Source organism: Protomyctophum bolini, assembly GCF_963924005.1.
Source record: "Protomyctophum bolini genome assembly, chromosome: 19".
Taxonomy (NCBI): Eukaryota; Metazoa; Chordata; class Actinopteri; order Myctophiformes; family Myctophidae; genus Protomyctophum; species Protomyctophum bolini.
Window position 1 is genome coordinate 39025713 of NC_137880.1, and position 15000 is coordinate 39040712.

Sequence of the window (15000 nt, forward strand, 5' to 3'; positions counted from 1 at the left end):
AGAGGGAGACTCCCACCACCCTCTGGGTCAAGAGGGGGACTCCCACCACCCTCTGGGTAAAGAGGGAGACCCCCACCACCCTCTGGGTCAAGAGGGAGACTCCCACCACCCTCTGGGTCAAGAGGGGGCCTCCCACCACCCTCTGGGTCAAGAGGGGGCCTCCCACCACCCTCTGGGTCAAGAGGGAGACGCCCACCACCCTCTGGGTCAAGAGGGAGACTCCCACCACCCTCTGGGTCAAGAGGGAGACTCCCACCACCCTTTGGGTCAAGAGGGGAACGCCCACCACCCTCTGGGTCAAGAGGGGAACGCCCACCAATGCTGCAGAATGAGGCCAGTTCCCTCCCATAGAGAGAGACTGGTATACTCCTAAACCCGTAGAGAAACTGGTATAGACTCCTAAACCCGTAGACAGACAGACAGACAGACAGACAGACAGACAGACAGACAGACAGAGACATTTGAAGAAAAAAGTTAATCTCACTGTCGGTTCTGCCTACGCCCCCAGCCATTGTAAAATACCCGGTAACCTGAGACCTCTCGTGGCTTATTGCTTAATGAAGGCTAATTAAAGCCCATATGAGTCCACATGTTTCAACGGGACCACGCTGTGAACGTGAACGTTTAACGGGACCATGCTGTGAACGTGTTTGACAAGCACTGAGGCAGAGACGCTGGAGATGCTTTGCACACCAGTGTTTATTTTCGTTGACTAAAACTAAGACGAAAAATGTTCGTCGACTACCTTTTTCCACTGACGAAAACTACATGGAAACTAAATGAAAACGAAGCTATGGTGACTAAAACTAAGACTAAATATACTGACAATTTCGTCAACAATCTAGACTAGAATGTTAGGAAGGGACTAGTGGACAAGAGATCCAGCAGAAGTGCTTTTACACTTGGTTGCATGTTGAAAATAGCCGATCTACAAGCTCACAGCGCGTCGCAGTGAGACATGTTAGATCGGCTATTCAGCAAGTGTAAAAGCAGTCATTATGACGGCATCAAGGCCCGCCCCAAACACATTTTAGTCGACTAAATCACCTGTAGACTAAATATCATAATATTTTAGTCGAAGGTGATTTAGTCGACTAAAACTATACTTCCGGGTGACTGAAACTAAATGAAAACGTTTCCCAGAGAACTACGACTAGAACTTAAAATATTAAATTTGCTGCCAAAAACAACACAGCACTGAGACACGTGGAGACGCTCATGCATACTCACTGCTCCTCCTCTGTCGGTTCCATCATGTGGTCCCTGAGCCGCGGTTCAACCCCATGGCGGTCTCACCCGTCCTCCTCCTGTCCCGGTGCGTCCCATGTGTCCCTGTCCGTCCGTCTGTCTCTATACTGTAATGTGTCCCTTATGGCCCGCGGTTCAAATCCCGTCCCCACACACGGAATGATGGACACACAGCCTGTTGGAACAGCTCAACTATAGTCCACTATAGTTAACCGTATAACATCTCAAACTGTATCACTGTAATCTACACAGCTCTTCACTAGAAGTACATCTTTGCCTTTAGACTGGTCCATCCGTCCGTCCGTGTAGAAGCTACACATTGCAGGCGATGTGGACATCACCGGCCGCCAAAGAAGTGGGATCGTCCGTTCGATCCGTTTGCGATCAGGCCCAGCTGCGGCTGTGGTCGTCGGCCCCTAATTGTGGCGATTCGAAAGGTTTGGGCGTTGATCGATCGATGATGTGTTCAACAGTCTGTGGGTTTTCTTTCCTGCATTCATTCACAGAGATCAGTGCATGGCAGACACTCCCGTCATGTGCAGATGATGTTAAGCGTTTCGGTCTCAGCTATTAATTACTCCAGAGCGAAGTCTGTCGAGGTCGCGATTGAACCCCGGGCATTCTGTGGAAAGAGTTGATGAACTTCCTCAACACGATGTAGAATAATTGGATCATTGGTTGTTCCAGCAACGTTCCATCCAGGGTGTGGAGGTAAGGAGTCTTCAAGCCTCGCTGGAGAAGAGTCTATAAACGGTCTGGTCTTTAAACTATGGCTTGTGTATAAACTATGTCTTGTGTATAAACTATGTCTTGTGTATAAACTATGTCTCGTAAGCCATGTCTTGTTCCCAGACACTGCTCCTTCTCCTGACGATTAGCAAATGTTGTTTTTCTAGGTATTGTTGCCCTTTATTAGACTTTCCTCTTTCTCCTCGAGCTTCCTAGGGAGTTGGTACCGTGTTGACAAATTGCATAATGTCTGTCCTTATGTGTTATTGTCTTGTATTAGTTTTGTTTTACTGGCAGAGCTGTGTAACATTATTGTTTGCCTATATTCTCTTGGCCAGTTCACAAACTTTAGTCTAAATGTGGCATTTACCGTTTAAAAAAAACAACAACTATGTCTTGTTTTTTTCATTTTAACTATGCCTTGTCTTTAAAATAGTCTTGTTTTTAAACTCTGTTGTGTCTTTAAACTATGTCTGGTTTTTTAAACTTTGTACATTGTCTCTTCTTAAAACTATGTCTGGTTTTCTACATGTATTGAATTTATAGGTCTTGCATTGTATTTGTCTCGTGGTTAAACTATACGTCTTGTCTTTGAAACTACACCTTTCCAGGGACAACAATAAGAAGCATAAATATGTAATATTTATATATCGTCTACAGTGTCAGTTACCTCTCTGCCCTGTGTGTCCTGACCCAACAACTACACACAGGATGGACAGACAGGTCTCAGAGTCTCTGCGCTGTGTGTCCTGACCCAACAACTACACACAGGATGGACAGACAGGTCTCAGAGTCTCTGCGCTGTGTGTCCTGACCCAACAACTACACACAGGATGGACAGACAGGTCTCAGAGTCTCTGCGCTGTGTGTCCTGACCCAACAACTACACACAGGATGGACAGACAGGTCTCAGAGTCTCTGCCCTGTGTGTCCTGACCCAACAACTACACACAGGATGGACAGACAGGTCTCCCGAGTCTCTGCCCTGTGTGTCCTGACCCAACAACTACACACAGGATGGACAGACAGGTCTCCCGAGTCTCTGCCCTGTGTGTCCTGAGACCCAACAACTACACACAGGATGGACAGACAGGTCTCAGAGTCTCTGCGCTGTGTGTCCTGAGACCCAACAACTACACACAGGATGGACCGACAGGTCTCAGAGTCTCTGCGCTGTGTGTCCTGACCCAACAACTACACACAGGATGGACAGACAGGTCTCCGAGTCTCTGACAGACGGCAACAAATAAAAACAGTAAAACATCCACTTCTCCTCCACTTTCTCTTCTTCGGCGATTAATCCCTCGTTCCTCACAACACGTCCTTTCTCCTCCTGGCCGTTTCATCCCTCGTTCATCTCACCAGGGGTGTTTTCCACCGCGTGCCTCCTCCACTTATTTCTCTCTCACATTCTCTCTCTCCTTCTCTCCTTTTCTCCTGACTCTCTCGGGTCTCTCCATCTCCTTACTTACCACCTGCCCTCCCTCCCTCCCTCCCCGACCACCACCACCAAAAAACAAAACAACTCAGTGCTTTAAAAACATTCTCCACATGTCTTTCCTCCTCTCGTCCTTTCTTCCAGTCTCCACACTTCTGTCCATGTCCTCGATCTCTCTCTGCTGTAAGCATATGTGAGACTATTAACTCTCCTCTCCTCTCCTCTCCTCTCCTCTCCTCTCCTCTCCTCTCCTCTCCTCTCCTCTCCTCTCCTCTCCTCTCCCCTCCTCTCCCCTCCTCTCCTCTCCTCTCCCCTCCTCTCCTCTCCTCTCCCGAGGTGTTTCCGGAGGCTAAGACAGAAGGAAAGCTACAGGGAGGCGAAAGAAACGCCGTGTATAAATCCCTGCTCCGTCGGTCCGTTATTCGTTGCCGGGAAACGCCGGCGTCGGTTCATCCAGTCTTCCTCTCCTCTCCTCTCCCCCTCCTCCTCCTCCTCCTCCTCCTCCTCCTCCTCCTCCTCCTCCTCTCCTCCCCTCACCTGCTCTGCTCTCCTCTCCTCCTCTCCTCTCCTCCCCTCACCTGCTCTGCTCTCCTCTCCTCCTCTCCTCTCCTCTCCTCCCCTCACCTGCTCTGCTCTCCTCTCCTCCTCTCCTCTCCTCTCGTCATGCTCTCCGCGTCTCACACTCTGTCTGCACCTCTGATCGCCCCACCACTCTGCAGCCTCTCTCTCTCCCAGCCCCGCCCCCTCTGTGTCAGAACACAGATGCTGTCTGTGCTAACTGACGCTGATAGCCACACTCTCGCACGCACACACCAGTGTGCGCGTACGCACGCACGCACACACACATGCACGCACACATTCTGATACATACACACTCGTGGCCAGCCACACACATGCACACTCACGCACGCACACACACACACATACACACACATTCTGATACATACACACTCGTGGCCAGCCACACACATGCACACACACATGCACACACACGCACGCACACATCTCACACGCTGCATGAATACTTCATGAGAGAACCCCCAATTCTCCTTCTACTGCTGGACTTCAAAGACAGAGAGGGAGGGGTGTGTGTGTGTGTGTGCGTGTGTGCGTGCGTGTGTGCGTGTGTGCGTGCGTGCGTTCGTGTGTGCGTGCGTGCGTGCGCTGTAACCTTTCTTTCAGGACAGTAGTACTGAGCTAACGTAGGAAAAATAACAGATGACAGACAGACAGACATGTAGATCAGTGTGTGATGTATGTATTATGTGATCGGTAAATGGTGCATTTTTATGGTGCGTTTTTATCCAAGGCGCTTTACATAGATAGTGCATTCACACACCGGTGGCAGCGGAATACAACGCAAGGCACCGACCAGCACATCGGGAGCAGTTTGGGGTTCAGAGTCTTATAGTGGCCCTTTTCAACGTCAAAGTTGCCCACCCCTGAACTAAACTGTAACCATGGTAACCAATCTTCCGCCGTAGTCTGAAAACCCACCTTTTCAGACTCCATCATGGCCCGTAGCACTTACCCTACCCCCTTAGATAGCATGTATGTAGACTACATATAGTATATACAGTCATAGCACGTCATAGTACATATGTATAGCATAGTAGTATAGATGTATAGTTTATATGTATAGTTTCATTATAGATATTCCACTGTTACTTTCTTAGCTTACGCATGTTTCATGATAAATGCTTTTATGTGATGTATTCCCATCCTTTTGTTCTTGCTTAATGTAAGTCGCTCTGGATTAAGAGCGTCTGCTAAATGCCTCAATTGTAAATTGCATGGTGACAGCTGTGTTTGCAACAGATGTGTGACATGAAGGACCAGTAACTATTAATCATCTCTCTCTCTCTCTCTCTCTCTCTCTCTCTCTCTCTGAAGCTGAAAGTGAATACATTATGAGGACGCCTTCTATAGGGCTCATAAATACATAAATAATACGCTGTTTCATGTTGGGCCTCATTATGTCCCAAGGAGTTACCTTTCAGTAAAGAGACAGGGGAAAACATATTCCAATGTAGTTCTGATTTAGTCACAAGCTCTGCATGGTTTACTTGTTTCTGTTTTCTGTGCAGTCTGTGGTTTTATTTTCTTTACTGCACAGCTGCCCCCCTTTGACAACTTGTAGATTTATGTACTGTTCTTTATGAACTTTTAATCTGTTTAAACCAATGACCTCTTCCTTCAGGAAAGGATTCCATATAAGCCTTCTGGCTTCTTCCTTTCCTTGCATTGTATTTTTGTTTCTTTGATATGTTATTGTCTATTTTTTGTACTATATGCTAAATAAATAAACCTAAACCTAAACTTGTTCCCAAACTGCGCTATACAAAGATGATTAGCTTAATCCATTCTGGGCGGGAACCCCTTTTGGTGTTATTATTAAGGGTAACACTTTAGAATAACTATCCGTTATAACTAGTTAACTCCATTGGACCCTCCAACTGTCTGCTAAAGCAACTAACTCCACCACCTGTCCCCCTCTCATGGAAGTAATTGACAATATATGAAGTCACAACACCAACGTTGATGAGGCTGTGTTGCTTTGTTTTAAAAATACAAGGTTTTCTTAGAAATGAACATTTTGGAGGTGGTTTCCTCCCGACGGCAGAGACATTATGTAGATCAGTGTGTCTGTGTGACAGAGACAGACATTCTCACGGTGACACTGACGGGGTTTCTCCTCTGCAGAGGTTCACAGTGACACTGACAGGGTTTCTCCTCTGCAGAGGTTCACATTCTCACGGTGACACTGACAGGGTTTCTCCTCTGCAGAGGTTCACATTCTCACGGTGACACTGACGGGGTTTCTCCTCTGCAGAGGTTCACATTCTCACGGTGACACTGACGGGGTTTCTCCTCTGCAGAGGTTCACATTCTCACGGTGACACTGACGGGGTTTCTCCTCTGCAGAGGTTCACATTCTCACGGTGACACTGACGGGGTTTCTCCTCTGCAGAGGTTCACATTCTCACGGTGACACTGACGGGGTTTCTCCTCTGCAGAGGTTCACATTCTCACGGTGACACTGACAGGGTTTCTCCTCTGCAGAGGTTCACATTCTCACGGTGACACTGACGGGGTTTCTCCTCTGCAGAGGTTCACATTCTCACGGTGACACTGACGGGGTTTCTCCTCTGCAGAGGTTCACATTCTCACGGTGACACTGACAGGGTTTCTCCTCTGCAGAGGAGAAAACGAACCGCGTGCTTCAGACCTCAACTCCTCCATAATCCAGGAGACAGGATGGTTGCTTCCTGACAACTGAACGCATCACCCCCGGGGATAAAAAATAGTGAATCCCGCACGCACGCACGCACGCACGCACGCACGCACGCACGCACGCACTCTAGAGGAAGAGGAAGAGAAAGTTGCCAACCTGATGAAGAAGGCTGCAGCGGCCGAGGGGGCGGGGCTGGTCTGGGTGGCGATGCTGTGAGACTCGGCCGGTTTGGGACGACCGTCAACGCCGTTACCGTCTGACCCCACGACCTGAGAGAGAGAGAGAGAGAGAGAGAGAGAGAGAGAGACAGAGACAGAGACAGAGACAGAGACAGAGACAGAGACAGAGACAGAGACAGAGACAGAGACAGAGACAGAGAGAGAGACAGAGAGACAGAGAGACAGAGAGACAGAGAGAGAGAGAGAGAGAGAGAGAGACAGAGACAGAGACAGAGACAGAGACAGAGACAGAGAGAGAGAGAGAGAGAGAGAGAGAGAGAGAGAGAGAGAGAGAGAGAGAGAGAGAGAGAGAGAGAGAGAGAGAGACAGAGACAGAGACAGAGACAGAGACAGAGACAGAGACAGAGACAGAGAGAGAGACAGAGAGAGAGAGAGAGAGGTTTTTCAGTCCTTGGAGTGCATGTCTCCACCAGGCCGGGTTGCCTATGCATGCAGTTGGAACAAAATATGAAAACAATCTGTCTGATAATATCAGTGACAAAGACACATTATGTCTTTATATGACAAGACTAATTGTGTACGGAGTTGTTGGAGTTGCGTGTGTGTGTGTGTGTCAGTGTGTGTGTGTGTGTGTGTGTGTGTGTGTGAGAAAAAAAGTCTTAACTAGACTAAAATGTTATGATATTCAGTCGACTAAAACTAGACTAACACTAAGACATTCCAGGTGACAAAAAATGTGACTCAAACAAAACTTTGCTGCCAAAAACAACACCGTTTGTAAACGGCCTAAGCCCCAGAAAGGGTAAGAGGCGTAAGTAAGTCAGTCAGTCAGTGGCTACCTATACATGCATTACACTATATTAATTACACTATGCATATTATATTAATTTGGGGGTCCTTGACATGAAAAGGTTTGAGGAGGAGGTCTCCCGCTGGCTGGCTGGCTGGCCACGGGGCAGAGCAGGGAGCAGATGGGGGAGGATTATCTCTTTAGGATCATCTTCTCCCCCAAAGACGTCCTCCAATAAGCATCCAATAACCCATTCTGAACGGGAACCCATGTTGGTGTTATAGCATCATGTTATGCTTTAGCTTTTGAAAAACAGCAGATCTACAAGCTCATAGCGCGCCACCGAGTGGCGCGCTACGAGCTTGTAGGTCTGCTATTTTTCGAAAAAACAAAGAACGACTGACAGTTTTCCATTCTGACCTGAGATCAGATTCTAAAAATGTTCTTCTACATCCTGACAGTTTTCCATTCTGACCTGAGATCAGATTCTAAAAATGTCTGTTTGAAAATGACAGTTTTCTGAAAAAGCTATGTTTCTATATGTCAGTCGTTCTTCAATTTTTCAAAAATAGCAGATCTACAAGCTCGTAGCGCGCCACTCGGTGGCGCGCTACAAGCTTTACGCGCTACAAGATTTACGCTGAGGAAGGCACAAACGTTCCGTGTGCGTGCGCGTGTGCGTGCGTGCGTGCGTGCTGGATACAATGAGCTGTGTAGTCAAGTGAAAAGTAACACGCATTAACCCATTCTAAGCGGGAATCCCTTTTGGTGTTTTAAAGCATTGTGTTATGCTTTAGCTACTGAAAAATGTTTGAATATATACTGTACATGGAACAACATATTTTCAGATGGGGCTCGACGGGCAATTACTGTACATATATTTTTGGGGGTCGTTGACATGAAATATATATTATATAACTATATTATATATTATCTGGTTGCTGTCGAGCAGAAACCTCTTACCCTCCATATGTCAACGTTTAGTTTAAATTAAATTAACGTCCCTATACTTGATCTAATCAAACACACCGTCATCAAAAATAGCAGATCTACAAACGTAGATCTGCTATATACTTTTGATATATTTTTTTAATTTGAATCCTGACAAGTAACAGTTTTAGACGTGACTATAGGTTTCTACCCGACAGAGACGACATATATATAGCATGAGCGAGTTTCGGTGTGCGTGTTGCGTGTGCGTGTGTGTGTGTGTGTGCGTGTGTGTGTGTGTGTGTGTGTGCGTGTGTGTGAAACTCTAACAACTGAATAAAATGCACTTGCAATACACCACATTACAGCGGTGACAGCCACATGCTCACACTCACACACACACACACACACACACACACACACACACACACACACACACACAGTATATGGCTATAGGCGGTGCAGACAGCAGCATGATGGGAGGTAATGAGGACCTTAGAGAGGAACAACGCACGCCATCTCTGACTCCGAGAGGGGTTCAAATGGAACCAAATGGACCCGGAAGGGTCCAGAGTTAAAGGGTGTGAGAACCAACTGGTACTAGTTTGACTCCTATAACACATTCTGACCCGAGATCAGATTCTATAAATGTTCTTCTACATCCTGACAGTTTTCCATTCTGACCTGAGATCAGATTCTATAAATGTTCTTCTACATCCTGACAGTTTTCCATTCTGACCTGAGATCAGATTCTATAAATGTTCTTCTACATCCTGACAGTTTTCCATTCTGACCCGAGATCAGATTCTATAAATGTTCTTCTACATCCTGACAGTTTTCCATTCTGACCTGAGATCAGATTTTAAAAATGTCTTATACATCCTGACAGTTTTCCATTCTGACCTGAGATCAGATTATATAAATTTTCTTCTACATCCTGACAGTTTACCATTCTGACCTGAGATCAGATTCTACAAATGTTCTTCTACATCCTGACAGTTTCCATTCTGATGTTTTGATGAATTGTAAACACGTGTGATGCTTTATTGGGTCGTCCACTCACAGTTAACAGTCTTTGTATTGAGTTTGTGCTGCAATCAGCTGCAGGGGTCAATGGGTCATACGACAGACAGACAGACAGACAGACAGACAGCTCACCATGGTGGTCTGGTGGTGCTGGGGGGCGTGGCTCCTGGTCGACACCCTCCACACCCCCTCCAGGCACATGTGGTGTGGGTTGAGGAGGGGGAGGGGCGTGCGTGTATAAGCCCCGCCTCCTCCGCCACCCAGGTAGGTGCTGTGGACTCCGCCCCCCCAGCCAAGCTCAAGCTCCTCCCCCTCCTGCGAGCTCTGGGAACGTTTGGACGGCAGCTGTCGGAGAGAGGAGACGGAAAAGTTAACCCATTTTAGGATGTTAGCATTATGCTATGCTTTAGCTATTGAAAAATAGCAGATCTACAAGCTCATGAGCTTGTAGATCTGCTTCTTTTTTTTTTATTCGAAGAACGACTGACATAGAAACATAGCTTTTTCAGAAAACTATGTCATTTTCAAACAGACATTTTTTTTAATCTGATCTCAGGTCAGAATGGGTTAAATATGGGGTCAGATACCACACCATTTCCCCAGACATCGTTTTTTCATGAATAAATACAAATAAATAAACATTAACTTAAGGCCTACACGAAATTCTATGAAAAAAAACAGCTATTTATGTTCAATCAAATCGAATCTAATTTCTGCGTGTCCTCGGCAAAACAGTCATTACCATTATTGTATACATTGGCAATTAAAAAAACAGATCTACAAGCCCACACCACGCGTGTACATCTGCAAAAAAAAATCCAACATTTTTATAAACCATCGAAAAAATAGAATAGAAATGTATTTGTTCAAACTAATCTTTTCCTGAAAGAGAATCCAGTCCTTAACCCATTTTGGGTGGGAACCCGTTTTGGTGTTAGCATTACGTTGTGCTTTAGCTATTGAAAAATAGCAGACCTACAAGCTCGTAGCGCGCCACCGAGTGGCGCGCTACGAGCTTGTAGGTCTGCTATTTTTGAAAAATCGAAGAGCGACTGACATAGAAGACATTTTTTAGAATCTGATCCCAGGTCAGAAATAGAATGGGTTAACTCACCTGCTCAGATGTTCTCCAGTCCAGCTGTGCCTCTCTCTCCCAGTCGGCTGGCGGCGGTGGCGGCTCCTGCAGACAAATGAGGGGCCACCGGGGGGCCCCCGGGGCCCCTCGGGGCCACCCAGGGTCCGGCATCACAGCCCTGATGTCCCCGTCCGTCCCAGTCCTAGTAGTAGGGGTGTAACGATATACATTTTAACACTATCAGTGCCGGAAGTGCTTCAAAATAGGAGCTCTGGGTGGCCAGGGGGTTGTCTCAGCGCTTTTACTCTGAAAGCCACGACCCGGAAACAATCTACTAAAAAAAAGTTGACTTTACATTGCTAGCTTACATTGCGATCATGTTAATTTATACGATATATGATCCAAAAAGCGTTCATATTTTGCGGGAGAGACGGACGAGGAGCAGAAATGAAGCGCCAGCATATCGATCCGTTCATCACCACGGAGAGCGCCCTGGATGAGGAGATACGAGTCATTCTTTTATTTTATCTTCTAAAAAAAGCTAAATACCACGCACAAAAACGTAGTATTGATACAATTGATTAATTGCATATCATATATCATATAATTGCATTATATACATATAATGTTGCTGTTTTCATTTAGATATACTTCGATTCTTGAAATTAAAATAGAAAATTACCATTAATATCAGCATGCAACTAATTGTAAAATGACTTATACTGAATCTCTTGTCCACTAGTCCGTCCCTAACAATTTAGTCTAGTTTTTTTTATTTGTTGACAAAATCGACTGTATATAATATTTAGTCATAGTTCGTCAGCGGAAGGAAGGTTAGTCGACGGACATTTTCCGTCGTATAGTTTTAGTGTAACCGTTTTTTTTGAATACAGTAGATCCTGTGATCTGTTGTGGCCAGATGTAATTTCCTGGGGTCTAGTAGGACTATAGTAAATAATAAAGATTATCGCTATAAAATTGTGTAAAAAAAATAATACACATTTAGCCCCATGTTCGAATGTCGCCCCCCCCCCCCCCCTCCCCTCCTGTCAAAAATAGCTAAAACGAAAGAAAGCAGCAAATGAAAAACAATTCACAGTCATCTTTTACTTTCTCTATTAATTACAACCTAAAACATGATTGGTTGAAAAAAACTAAAGTTGTCCTTTAACCCATTTTGGGGCGGGTGTAAGCATTATGTCATGCTTTAGCTATTGAAAAATAGCAGATCTACAAGCTATTTTTGAAAAATCGTGAAAATGTGGCGCAAATCTTTGAATATATATATTATTTCACAGCGAACGTTTTAACTCAAAAATCTTTGCTTCTGGGGGGGGGGGGTCCCTGGAACAACATATTTTCAGATGGGGGTCGGCGGCAAAATACATATAATTGTTGTGGTCCTTGACATGAAATATTGAGCACCACTGATACAGAAACATGAAGGTATTTTAGAAAACTGTCAGGAGTGCGGTACGTGCATAGAGTTATATATGAATAGAGAAGACACCCGAGTTCTCCTCCCATCCACTTGCATTAAGTTGCTCAAAAGCGCATGAGGCGATTTCACTCCTCCTTCCTGGTAGGAACAGAGTGCATTCTGGGATGGATTTGCCTCAAACACATGAACGCGCTGCCGTTGACTATCATTGTGCCGTTTGCGCGCGTTCACGTATGAAACATTCGTTCACGTGTCATGGCCCCAATCACATGAACGTTGCGCAATGATAGTCAACGGACCAGCGCTGGCTCAAGCTGCAATACCAAATTCGGCCACTATGTCCATTTCACCTCAGGGTTTCCTCTATTGTATATATACTCTAAGGGTACGTGAGGTACGGGTACGTACCCGGCTCCCAGGGCTCCACGGAGCACCAGGCGTCTCAGCGCAGCCACGGAGGTCCCGCACGCCTCGCAGCGGCGGAGGGAGGAGGAGGAGGAGGAGGAGGGGGGGGCCTGGTGGTGGTGGTGGCGGGCAGCGGCTCCACGGGGAGGAGGCGGGCCTCGCTGCAGCTTGTCGAATAGGAAGGCGGCGTAGGCGGGGTCCTGGAAGGAGGGGGGGTGGAAACAAGTGATAGGTTAGTTTAGTTTAGTTTACTCGCACAATAAAAACAGCACAAAAAAGGTAACATCAATAAAAGAGAAGTGTGTGCAGGTGAGAAAAGAAACCCAGGGAGGGCTTCTATGTGGTTCTCACCAAAGTTAATATACAAATAGTACCAGTAAGACGCGCAAACGCGAGAAACGAACGCAGCTTGTACATATTTGGGTTTTGGACGTATAGCTGCTTTGGGGACTCCTTATATGGTTATGGCTGAGTCATGGTGACGTAACAGCGGGACAGACACTTGCATCAAACACAAACAAATCACTCAGCTCCATATATGGGCACAAAAGCGGGACAGACAGACAGACACACACACACACACACAGACAGACAGACATGATCTGCTAGGTCTCATAGTAAGTGCTCACTGAGTTCGCAACAAATAGTAAGACAAAGTAATCAAACATAGGTTAGGTAGGTATGTGTGTGTGTGTGTGTGTGTGTGTGTGTGTGTGTGTGTGTGTGTGTGTGTGTCTCTGAGTATGCACAATAAGGCTACATTACGTTAGAATCAATTGGAGAGGGTTGCTTCAAGAGGCTTAATAGGACGGATATTAATGATATCAAAACTGATCGCATCGCTCCACAGCCTATCCACACTTTTCCTGGGCTGTGTGCGCTCCAGTTCCTGTCGATTTGATCCAATGAAAGCCAATGAAACTGGTCAGATGACCAATGATATCCAATGAAATCAACAGGAACTGGAGCACACACAGCCCAGGAAAAGTGTGGATAGGAGCACTTGTTGCGCAATCCTCGATGTTGCGCAACAAGTGGGACGTCATTGAAAAAAAGCGTCCTCATAAAGTCCCAGGCAGAGTGGTGAAGAACCACGTCATCAGACGTCTACGTGTAAGACAGCCCTCACCCTGTCCACAAGGAGGAGCAGTGCACCAAAGCATTATGGGAATTGTAGTCCAGGATGGGTATACACCACCAGTGATGTTTTTGGAGGCAAATTTCTATTTTAGTTTTAGTCATAGTCTCTTGACTAGTTTAGATTTAGTTTTGAGTCACATTTTTAGTCACCTGGAATGCTTTAGTGTTAGTCTAGTTTTAGTCGACTATCACAGGATTTTTGTCGACTAAATCTACAGTTGATTTAGTCGACTAAAATGTACTTTGGCGGGCCTTGATGCCGTCGTAATGACTGATTTTACACTTGCTGAAAATAGCCGATCTACAAGCTCGTAGATCGGCTATTTTCAGCATGCAACCAAGTGTAAAATGACTTGTACTGAACTTAATCTCTTGTCCACTAGTCCCTCCCTAACATTTTAGTCTAGTCTAGTTTTCATGTCGTTTTCGTCAGTTAAAAAAGGCAGTCGGCAAACATGTTTAGTCATAGTATTAGTAAAGATCGACGAAAACAACACTGGTCTATACAGAAAGGAATATTTCACTTTCAAACATCTTTGGGGTCATTTTGACAATTTGCATCTACCCTGGCTTGTGTGTTTCACCGAAAAACAGATTTTTATCCCATTCTGACCGGGCACCCATTTTGGTGTTAGCGTCATGTTATGCTTTAGCTATTGAAAAATAGCAGATCTACAAGCTCATATCGCGCCACCGAGTGGCGCGATATGAGCTTGTAGGTCTGCTATTTTTGAAAAATTCGAAGAACGACTGACCTCAGGTCAGAATGGGTTAATCAGACCCAGTGTGTGTCCCAGTGGAAACCTGGTATGAATCTGATCTCAGGTCAGAATGGGTTAAGTTGCTCGATTCAGTAATCGGTTTACAAATTTAAAATCAGACAAGCCCCCTTTCCTCTTTTACACAAAGTTACAAACCCATTGTAACTTCAAACTTATTCTAACCATGTGTCCTAATAATATGTGAAAATAAATGACGTATTGGAAGGACAATATCAGTCAAGCAAGCAATAAGGGCCGGTGTAAACTAACAACTTAACCCATTCTGTGTTAGCATTATGCTATGCTTTAGCTATTGAAAAACAGCAGATCTACAAGCTCATAGCGCGCCACCGAGTGTCGCACCATGAGCTTGTAAGGTCTGATATTTTTGAAAAAAATCGTGAAAATGCGGCACAAATCTTTGAAAATTGAACATATACTATTCTTTCAGAAGACTTCATTATTTTACTAGGACGCCAGGCCTAAATAAGTTAAAAGAATAAAGAAAAGACATTGTCTGCAGGGTGCTCAGAATATAAAAGCCAGCGTAGACGTTGCGATGAAGCACGTTTGGAAAGTTGAAATATCACTTTAATCTATTTC

The 15000-nt window shown here is 45.5% G+C and overlaps 1 protein-coding gene across 1 annotated transcript in view; it reads right to left on the bottom strand.

Moving 5' to 3' along the window:
* The window catches only part of LOC308334716 (kinesin-like protein KIF26A), a gene marked incomplete at both ends in the record, with an annotated part of 195941 nt that overhangs the window by 177668 nt on the left and 3273 nt on the right, over positions 1-15000 (bottom strand). Inside the window, 3 exons of the mRNA XM_080791520.1 lie at positions 6807-6919; positions 9708-9920; positions 10690-10852. Coding sequence (XP_080647646.1) covers positions 6807-6919; positions 9708-9920; positions 10690-10852 — 489 coding nt within the window. The remainder of the gene's footprint in view (positions 1-6806; positions 6920-9707; positions 9921-10689; positions 10853-15000) is intronic.